The following is an 11,124-nucleotide window of genomic DNA, read 5'->3' as shown; positions in this document are numbered from 1 at the left end:
TCACAGAATCATGCTCATATAGAAATTACTCCACTTGTAGTGATGGTTCTCTCTTTACAGGAAATACTAGCTCAGGAATGATCTTTCCTAAACTGTGTCCTAAATTACACAGTGACTCAGAGGGCTGCCTGATTTCACTGACAGACAGCTATCCAGCAATAGTAGGTTCACTGCCACTTTAGTCAAAGCAAAAACATCAGCTAATGTTAAAAGCTGTTTTTCAGAGAAATCCCAGAGCAACCAAAGACAAGAGCAGCTGTAGTGAACTTCACCCTGTTTAGCAACAGCATACAACGTCTTGCATTTCTCTACAAAGATTTTCTTCAAGATGGCAGATGTCACTAGGAATTGGCTGTAGGGAAACACACGAGACTTTCTTCTTAATTCTTCTTTCTGTGCCCCAGACAATGGAGATTAAATGGAAGTAGGAGTACTAATTCCTGTTTCAATTTGTAGCCACTATAATTTCTCTGCTCTTTTTTTCATCCTCCTCTTTTAATGGATCTTACTTCCTCACACAATGCACACTTCATTTTTCCCTTTCACAGCACAAAACCTACAATGCTCACAGGGTTTATGATACCACTAAACAGCAACACTATACTGTCTCCTTTCCTGTGGGAGCACCTCACAGGCTGGAATATCCAACCAGCTGATTTTGAGGTCATGGTGGCTGCTGGCTGAGCATTTCCGATCAAAACCACATCAAGAAGTAACACTGGAAGCTACTTTCTGTCATTTCTATGTTTTATTCCTTAAGATGAGTATTTGCTTTTTTTTATTTTCAGTGCCACTGCTGGGAGAAACACCTGTAAATAAAGCCTGAGCTAATACATTCACAAGGCCAAGGGGGTGTATTATCTCTTTTCTAATTTTCTAATTCATCAGGATGACCTACCAGACTGAAAGCAGAAGGGATACTAGAGTTAATGAGGGAGTAGGAAGCAGGACTTCAGAGAGGATCACTGAGAAGGACACCTGGTATCGGACTATATGAAACTCTGTTGGCATCTTGAGGAGTCACAGAAGTGCTGGTGACTTCGGGGTGACAGAAGCTTTCTTACCTTCAAGCCAGTATGTGACCATGTCTCCTTTCCCCTAAGAAAGAATATTAGTCATGGGGTTATAATACCATCTGTCATTTATGAAATAATATTCTTACTACAACTCAAAACAAGTCCCAAAAGGAGAAATATGTGCCTGTCAGCCACTTTACATGGAGGAAAAATGAGGCATAAAACCTTTCCTTAAAAGATAATAGCAGTGGTATCAATTAAAAAAAAATTCTTCGAAGTCCCATCCAAAACTGGGTCCACAAGTATGTGAATTCTCTTGTGGAACTCACATGATGATTTGTGATGTCTCTGAAGGACCTTTCTTGATTTCAAGCAGTCGTGACAGTGAATGTGCCATACAGGACTTCCAAGCTTGACTGAGTCCTGCATCTGACTTACCACATTTGTCCCATGAACAAGTCCATGGAACTGGTAATCTGAACATGCTCTCTTCGGATACAGGAATTAGTCTAACCAAAGCATTGTGAGATATAGAGGACTTGAAGATATAGGGGACTGCATGGGTTAAAATTCAAGGACTCCAGAGTACTTTCATACTCTCCTCTCAGAAAAGCTGAGTATAAATGTTGTATACACACCTTGACTTGTAAATTCCCACGGCATACTAACACATACTCTCCAATCTGCTCCAACAGCTGGTATGCACTTGAACTGCACTGTATTTTAAGAGCTGGAAAGAAAGATAAATATCATATTAGCAAACAAGACAGATGTATCTCCCAAAGTGTGTCAAAAATTTCAAGACTCATTAATGAACTCCCCCTTGGGGTTTTGTTTTTTTTTTTTTTTCAAGTCTTTGCTTCCATTCTTTGTTATTTGTTATTCAAATGTTTGCACACAAGCTCCAGTATCCTGGCCTGTATGTGAGAGCATCTCAGGATAAATATGGAGCTGTCAACAAACACTACTCTTCACATTCTGCACCTAATAATATTTTTGTACTCTTCACAGTTGTCTATCTGTGCTACTGATGAGCATTCTTTTCATCTGGTGAAGAAAACCATACACAGTTCTACCTCCTGGTCAATAAAGAGCCAGTGCTTTCTTAGCACATTTGGTTTTCAGCAAAGTCTAAATATAAAAGAAACAGCCACCCTTGCACTGACTCCAAACCTGAAAATTAAGACAGTTGGAAGAGATGATGTTAACATAGCTCCACAATTTTTTTAACATTGTGATTTTTCTTTAGTTGAAAATTTTATCTTCAGGTAAACCATGTGAACCTCACGTGTCTTGCCTTTTGCAAATGATAGAGGAAGGACCAAGAAGGGCAGATAGAAGAAATTCTACTTTTGCTGGAAAGCAAAATTTTGCCAAAATTAAAAAAAAAAATTAAAAGGGTTTTTTTCACCTGTAACATTCTATGACACAGACCCAATCATTATGCTTCTTTAAAAAAAAAAAAAATCCCAGGTGATAGGAGGACTGGCTAAGATTGTATAACTGATTTTTGTTATATCAGAAAATTACAGTTTTATAATGTCCACTTTTATTTGTTTAAATGTTTTTTAGAGTCTCAGAACACTGCCTGTAGATCAGGAGATATGTTTCAGATAGATACATATATCAGAACTATTCTTTGACGTAGATATATATCAATTTGTCATCTTGCTTGAGAACAAGACACTAGCACTCAAATTCCAGGTGATAGCATTTTAGTGTGCATTGCTAGTAATTAATCTATTTTAAAGCAATCATCTTATCGTTAAAACTTGGTAATGTAATGTAATTTGAGGTCCTCAGATGTATGTGGCTAGAAAAAGAGGGAGAGAAAATAAATGCTTGATAGATAAATTCTCTGTCTTTACTTCTATGTCTACAGTGCTGATGCACCATCTGAGAAAGAGACTGGCATACAGAACAAAAGATAACCTGTGAATGATGGAAGCAGATTTTGAAGGTATTAGTTTTAATGGAGTTCAGATAAGATGACACAAGGAGCATTAAAGGAGGTATCTCAGAGACTGACAAAAAGAAAATGAAGTTATATGTGTTCCATTCAGGTTAGCATTTACTTTGGAAAGATAAAAATGGTGAGAAGCAATGGATGCTAGTGATTCTCAAATGCTTTCAAAATTTTCAAATCCATCATTTAGGACCATTCCCCTTGCGTTTCTGCCTTGTTTTTAGTCGGTCATGATAGATTTAAAGTATCAGTTTTACCATGAAATTAAACTTGAAGAATCTTGTATGTGCCTAGTTCATTTATAATGCATTACCATGTGAGCCATAAAACTACTCAGCTTCGTTTCATGAATGTATGGAGACAAGCCATCAAGGTTCTGTGACATTGAATCACACTTTTTGGTTTTTTTTTCTTTCAGTTCTTCTAGATCAGCTAAAATATTTCAGAATCCGAGTTTCAAATGTTCATATTGGCTAAAGATGAAGTTTTCTAAGTAAACTTGGAGCTCTGTTATCTCTTAGGAAGAAGCAGTGAGGATGCCTCCACAAAATTTCTGTTTAAACCCTTTTCTAGGGGACACATATATAATCTTCTATACTGACACAGCTCCCATGATGTCCTACTGTTTCTTGAGTTCGCCATTAGAGAAAGTTATCATTAACAAAAGAGGAGTAATGAAAATATTCTTACCATAAATACAGTTGGATTCCAGGAACAAATAGAAACAATGAACATAACCACTTGCCTCTCATTTTGTTTAATTCCAACCTTTTTTTACTGTAGAGAACTTCAAAGCAACAAAAACCCCTTCCTGAGACTTTAGAAAAAAGGGTATCTGATTACAAAAGCAGTTGTAGAGAATATCACTCAAATAACTTGTCCCTAGGCAGACTGGACACAGAAATCAAGAACCTCTTTACAGGGTTCAGAATCATTTGAATAGTTCAGGACTCAAAACTAATTCAGGGACGATTAAAACCCCACCTGCAGTTTGCTCCTTATTACCTTCACTGGTAGATTCCATCCTGGAAGCTGTGTTTACAGTATCTCCAAATAAACAGTACCGTGGCATTTTGGTTCCAACAACTCCACCTACAACTGCCCCTGTTAAGAAATGGAAAGCAAGACATTTTGTCTTTATAAATCACATAATCAGTCATACAGCCTTGTGGTTGCTTCTTACACTATCTTAAATCTAATTTGTTAGCCAGATAAAGACTGAGTTTTGTCTTTACAAGGGTTACAAATCTGTCTTACAAGCAATTTTAAACACAGAAGATATGATTTCTTGGTAAGACAATATAAGACTTAATTAGCTGGTAGATGCTGGGCTGCAAAGGACATGTCCAACTCTGGCTATCAAGATGGAATTGCAATCATACATCAGAGTAAATCAAGGAGCTAGGAGTCTGAGAGTGAAGGCTAGATCAGATTGTCAAGAAACAACTCACTGTTTTGAGAAGAGAACAGCTGATAAGGACAAGTAACAGATACAGAGTGGCAGATCTAACTCACATCAGCAAAGGCACAGGGGCTGTGGGATGTTTCCAATATTGTATTCAAAACTGAGGTACCAATATCCCATGTATCCGATAAATTATTCGTTTGGGATGACCTCTATGTTGTGTTCCACTGCATATCAAAAAATTAACTTTATTTTTAATGCAGAGGAAATGGCCACTACCGATGCTTTTGTAAGGCCAGATGAAGACTCTGTTGCAGCTTTCTCAACATACCTGAATGTATTCCTGCTCTTATCTTTAGGAGGGTATTAGGCTTGTGTGGGATCTTAAAAGTCCTGCAGACATCCAGAAGGTCTAAAGCCATGCTTGCGATCTCACCAGCATGAAGGATCCCATTCTCCTTGGGTACTCCTGACACCACCATATCTTAACACAACAATGCAACTGTGTTAACCTTTGGCATTACACATAGATTTACTAATGTATGCTGCCTACAAAAAAAAAAAAATAAAAAAAGGAAGAAGCCCTATTCTTTCATATCCCAAGGCACAGTTGTGCCTGCTGAGAAAAGAAAACCAGAAAAAAATGGATGCTAGGGCAATGGCTCATGGATAGAATTGTCATAGGTATGAAAAATGTTGTATTTCCTTCTTTCTTCATCCTCCCCTCCATTGAGAATGCTTAAAGTGGGACAGGCAGTGCAAATGTGGCTGGATCAGTGCCTTCCATCACTGGGCAGATATTATAAAAAAGGACAATGACTTCAACTAGGCATTCTTCTATGCTTCCTGCACTGTGCTTTAAAAACTGATGATGGGATCTTGGGGTCCTGGAGTGCTGAGCTGGACAACCATGACTGTGAGAATGATAAACTCATTGTAAGATTTCTGAAAATCCTTTCTGGATGGTCATGGAAATCTGGAGAGGTCCCAGTTTATAGGAAGTTGGCAAATATGCCAGCTTTCAAGAAGGGCAGAAGAATTTCAATAATGGCAAGAGGGATGACCCTGCAAACTACAGGCCTGTCACTTTCACTTCAGTGCCCCACAGAATTTTGAAGAAAATTTTTCTGAGGTAATGAAAAATACACGAAGGACAGCATAGTCATTGGTCCCAGCCAGCATGGCTCCATGAGTAGAAAGCCCTGATTGTCAAATCTGATTTTCATTTATGACAGGATAACCCACCCAGGTGATCAAGGGAAGCCAGTTGATGTAATCTTTTTGGATTTCAGTAAAGTTTTTTATACTGCTTCTCCCAGGATCCTTCTGGACAAACTGTCTGGCACACAGCTGGATAAATAAATTATGTGGTGAGTGAGCAACTGGTTCAGGGGTCAGGCACAAAGTGTTACAGTGAATGGGGTGACCTCAAACTGGTGACCTGTCACTGGGGGGTTCCACAGGGCTCCATCCTCAGCCCTGTGCTCTTTGTCTTCATAAATGGCTTGGATTCAGGACTGGAAGGGATATTAAGTCCGCCAATTCTACTAAATTGCCTCACAAGCAAAAAGGCCCTGCTAAGAGACCTTGATAAATTAGGGGACTGGGCAATCACCAACTTCATGTTTAAGGAAGAAAGGTATTAGATTCTTCTTCTGGGATAGGACAAACCTGGATGTACAGACAGACTGGGAAAGGAGAGACTGGAAAGCAGAAATGAGTGCAGGAAAGGGACCTGGGGATCTTGGTTGAAGTTGAACATAAGCCAGCAGTGCCCTGGGGGCACAGTACCATTAGCCAGGTAAGGCAGGGGATTGTCCTGCTCTGCTCTGCACTGGGGAAGCCTTGCCTCAAGTGCTGGGGGCAGTTCTGGGTGCCGCAATACAAGAAAGACATTGAGCTGTTGGTGAGTGTCCAAAGAGAAATAACAAGGATGGTGAAGGGTCTGGAGGTGAAGCCGTGTGAGGAGTGGCTGAGGTCACTTGGTCTGTTCAACCTGTAAAGAAGAGACTGAGGGGAGACCTCACTGCAGTTACAACTTTTTCTTGAGGAGAAGAGGAGGGGCAGGCACTAATCTCTTCTCAGTGGTGACAGTGACAGGACCCAAGGGAATGGCCTGAAGTTGTAACAGGGTTGTGTTTAGGCTGGATATCAGGAAAAGGTTCTTCACCCAGAGGGTGGTTGGACACTGGAAGAGGTTCCCCAGGGAAGTGGTCACAGCACCAAGCCTGACACAGCTCAAGAAACATTTGGACAATGTTCTCAGGCACATGGTGTGACTCTTGAGGGTGGTCCTGTGCAGGGCCAGGAGCTGGAACCTATGATCTTTGTGGATCTCTTCCAACCAGGATATTCTATGATTCTTTGATTATGTTACTGTGCAGGGCAAGAAACCAGTCGTTTAGGGATCTATGGGGTACATTTGTTCAGGAATTTTATGCTCAAGAATGTGTTCAACAGTTCCATGGTGGGCTTTTTTGTTCCCCATCATATAGGAATTCTGCCTGTCTCATTCAAAAGCCCTGTTAGATTTCCTTAGGTTTTACAGAACTCAATTTTAATCATAGTCTATCCCCAGCAGATTGGCATGGTAGCAAATAAAAAGCCATTTTCCTACAAAAGAAAAGAGGTAAAAGAGAAGAAGCACTCAAGCCCCTACAATGTATTAGGAGAAAAAAGATTGTTATGGTCTTTGCAAAAAAGACAGATAATAAAATTATGGTTATGGCATGTATGATCCCATGTAGAAGATAAATGTTTTAGTTGTGTTCCCATGATACAGAAATTGCCAACTGGGATTAATCAGCTGCCAAGACTTAAAGTCAGACCTCACTAGTCATAGGAACCAAATAAACAGCAGGGGTATTTTAATCCATTAATTTGTCCCATTCATAACACTTATCAACCATACAAATGATTAAATGTATGCAGGAAAATGTTCCTAAAGTTTGCTAGGGCTCTGCTAGAACTCATCTCCTAATTGTTTTATTTGGTCTTTCTAGTGGCAAGAAGCTTTCCAAATCTCCTTCAGCTATTCTTCCTTGTCATCACAGAGTCTCTATCTTGGTGCCCCAGTCCCCATCATGGTCCACAGCTCACAGAACTTACAGGCATCTCCTATTGTCTCCACCTTATAGACATCATAGTTATCTATGATTTCATCAAAAGTTGTATAAAGCTTGTTCAAGAGATCTACCACTTGGTATGGTGTGCTGCTGCTGGACAACTCCGTGAAGCCAACAATGTCACTGTTAAAACACAACAGAAAGAGCATAATCATCCACTGTCCTAATCATTGCTGATAAGTAATCTTAAACACACAGTAAAAATTGCTCAATGAAATTACATCAGCCTTCTATTTACAATAATTCTTTTGCTAAGATTGTTATTAGGTAGTTTTGTTTTCATTTTTTAAATTTATAAAATACTCCTTCCATTTAAAAGGACAGACTGACCAAAGTGTTTTTGCTTATCAATGCAGTAAAGCAATTTTACAGGTAGACTTTAATCCGTAACAGACTAAGCAGTCTTCAGTTTTGGGTTATGTATAAATTACAAAAAGGAGAACTTGATATCTGTTCTTTTATGATAAGTGAAGGCATGCCATTTGTATGTTGCTTCCTGCATGCAAAAAAATTAAAACTGTAAATCCATGTCAACTCTAAGGATAGATAAATTTTCTTTACACAGGCTAAATGGTGGATTCTTAGACCTATCTTATGAAACATAGATTCATGCATGTGTAACACATGTAAAGTGATATGCTGCTGTTTGTTAGCGCTCCAGAGTAATGTCATTTTTTATTGAAGTAATTCTAATGAAAAATAGGGAGGTGTGAGAATTTTGAAAGACACTATTTTGTAGAGCCACCTATTACAATAGGTGGCAGTTTAGATAGAAATTCTGTACTTGATTAGGAGCTTCATCTCCACTGGAAACCTAGGAATTTCTTCTGTAGGAGACAGTTCTAGTCCTATCTTTCATGTTTTATTTACCTGAAGAAGATGGTGGCACTTGAGTAACTTTGAGCTTGTGCCTGTTTTCCCTGCCTGAGATCATCTGCTACTTGTTTCGGCAACATACCTGTTGTAGAAAGTAGATCATTGTAATCTTTTTACGTGGATAAAAGAACACATTAAACATAACATGCTGGTTTGAGTGCACAAAAAATGTTCATAAATGCAAAATATTATGAAGGTGAAAACACACTTTGGCATCAAAATCTGCTCTGCTGTAATGTGAGAATTCAAAATAAATCTCAATTATAACACTTCCAGATTTTTCACATGGCCCATAATTTTATGCCAAACAAACCAGTATCTATATACATTTCAAGAAAGAGTAAGGTTAGATTCTAATGGTGTGATCTGGGATTTCGCTAATTCTCACTTTGTGAACTCTTTGCTAGTGCTTTCTACCTGTGTTATTTGTTTACTATCTCTTCCCTTTTTTGTTTGGTTTTTTTTTTTTTTTTTTTTTTAATTGTATTTGTTCCCCCTATCTTGGACTTTCACATCCCTTTGTTTTTTGCTTTCTTATTTGCTATTCCCATCACTTTATTCCTTTTTTTTTCCTTACAGAATTCTGGAAAATACACTGCCATCAAAAGCAGCCAACTACAATTCCACAACATTTATAACTAGGTAAAAGGCCTGCCACAGTGATGCAAAGTCAAAGCACTATGGATTTTGGGCCATAGCTCTTAGATGAATGTACTGATTTCTAGGGGGAAATACAGAAAATAGCTAAATATCTTTCCAGCTTTGCAAGAAACAAGTTTATTCATTCTTTGCTAGCTAAATGTTACCTATTAAATAATCACCTATGAAAGGGTTCTTGTTTGTAGTTAGACAGCTGAAATAAAATTTTTATTGAGAAGAATATCCAGTATTTTTTCTTTATAACTTACTATACAACAGACGATCAGTCTTCTGTTTTTCATGCATTAAATCCTGGGTCCTCTCAGAAACCAGTATCTCCAGATGTTTGTTATATTTCTCCATCTGAATAACAGAATTTTGTAAAATTTTTCAAAAATTCATCTTTTTACTGAAACAGATGCCTAGCTAGATAAGATTTAATTATTTGAATGATTCTGCTTTGAAAACATTCAGAGATAAAAAAAGGGCACAGGTCTACGACACCTTACACTTTTTTACAAAATCCAAAGGTCAGGTTCCTCCTCAAATAAATTTATGAATTTAGGCTTGAGGTTGTTGCTTACACACAAGACAGCAGAAGGGAATTTCAGGCTTTTCAAATTTCATACAAACTTGAGGGGCCAAATCCAATGCAGAAAGCAACTTACAGACAAAATCCTAACAAAAAAAAGGTATCTAAGTCTCAAACCTTTATCAAAATCTCACAATGTTTTCATAAACTATCTTGCTGTGCTAGTCTATGCTTTGCTTTTTGCATCCCTCCTCTGTGTGAGGCAATAGTCTGTGGAGGCAGCAATCTTCTTTCTCAGCTGATGGGCTTGAGATACGCTACTCAAAAATGATTTATAAGCATGCTATTTGTAGCATGCAGGGATTCTATATCCCTGGTATTATAAGAGCACTGAGCCACAGGGAAGTGGGAATATAGTTTTCAAACAACATTTGACAGACAAAAAAAAAATGTTCAGCCTCCAAAGAAGTTGAGAAAGTTAAAAAACTGAATGAGAAGAAAAGCTGTGTTTCAATCAGAACTGCAGCTAGTCACCCCAACAGAACTGAACAAATAACTGTGGATATTTTTTCCAAACAAGGGGTATAAGATTTAAAAAAAATCCCTGAAGGACAGAGGTGAAAGATAGAGGTGGATTGGATTAAAAAGCTAAATTTACCAGAATCATCATCATGTCAACAGGGCTAACAGGATTCATCTTGTACAACATTTTCTTGACTTGCTCAAAGGTAGGCCTTTGGGATGGATTATTTTTTCTGCACCTTTCAATTAACTGCAGAAGGGAAAGAGAGTGAGAAAAGCAAACAGCCTGTTATTATTCCAAGCACAAGCAGTATTTTAAGTTAATACTTCTGTTTTCTTGGTTCCAACTGCCTATGTGAAGCTCTATTATCAGCTGGTGAAGTGTCAGAGCTATACTGAAGCCTCTGGAGTTCTACAGGCTTTTGCTGAATGAAGGATATTAGTTCATGAAAATGTTGCTGTGGGAAATCATGAGTAAGATATACATGTTCCTTCTGCTGAACACTGCTTAAGCTCTTGTCTTGTGCTGTAAGAGAGTGTTATGCTGTTGGAGCCACATACTGTTTTCAGGGGACTTGTCTGTACACAAATTTCACAAAATGCTAAGAGCTGAGCTACCCCTTAAGAATGTTAACTTCTGATTAAAAAACAGTGCTGCTAAGGAGAAGTTTTTTACACTTATGTTGCTACAAACCAGCAAAGGTGAATCATATTGCACTTAAACTGAAATGAGGATGACCCCATCTTGTTCTGATTTACTTAAACTGGGAGAGGATGTACTTTATTGAGGCTACTGAAGAGAAAGACTTGTTGCATAAGAAACAAACCAAACTCATAATTTGCCTGAGACAGATTTCATTATATGAAAGCCCTCTGTCAGTAAGCTAGATATTACTAACATAAAATATGTATGGAATTCAACACTTTATAATAAAATAAAGTTGCATAAAAATCAATTATTGAATATTAAAATAATAACATATTACAATGAAAACTGTATGCGATAACTGAATCTTTCATTGTCACAACGACAGGCTTTTTAT

At 38.0% G+C, this 11,124-nt stretch overlaps 1 protein-coding gene across 3 annotated transcripts in view; it reads right to left on the bottom strand.

The window, feature by feature from the left end:
* Window positions 1–757: 757 nt before the first annotated feature.
* Window positions 758–11,124, bottom strand: part of LOC137464612 (atrial natriuretic peptide receptor 2-like) — a 44,975-nt gene continuing 34,608 nt past the window's right edge. For 2 of the 3 annotated variants that reach the window (XM_068176052.1, XM_068176051.1), the window contains 8 exons: window positions 10,218–10,331; window positions 9,297–9,390; window positions 8,383–8,470; window positions 7,496–7,635; window positions 4,719–4,871; window positions 3,988–4,086; window positions 1,655–1,746; window positions 758–1,098 (listed from right to left, as the gene is read on the bottom strand). In XM_068176052.1, coding sequence (XP_068032153.1) covers window positions 1,021–1,098; window positions 1,655–1,746; window positions 3,988–4,086; window positions 4,719–4,871; window positions 7,496–7,635; window positions 8,383–8,470; window positions 9,297–9,390; window positions 10,218–10,331 — 858 coding nt within the window. In that variant the 3' untranslated portion in view covers window positions 758–1,020. Of the gene's footprint in view, window positions 1,099–1,654; window positions 1,747–1,903; window positions 2,190–3,987; window positions 4,087–4,718; window positions 4,872–7,495; window positions 7,636–8,382; window positions 8,471–9,296; window positions 9,391–10,217; window positions 10,332–11,124 lie in introns of those variants that run through there. The other variant, XM_068176053.1, reaches the window with a different exon arrangement.

Source organism: Anomalospiza imberbis, chromosome Z (assembly GCF_031753505.1).
Source record: "Anomalospiza imberbis isolate Cuckoo-Finch-1a 21T00152 chromosome Z, ASM3175350v1, whole genome shotgun sequence".
In the NCBI taxonomy this organism is placed as follows: Eukaryota; Metazoa; Chordata; class Aves; order Passeriformes; family Viduidae; genus Anomalospiza; species Anomalospiza imberbis.
Note: the sequence above shows the minus strand (reverse complement) of the source record. Positions and strands in the feature narration are given on the sequence as shown.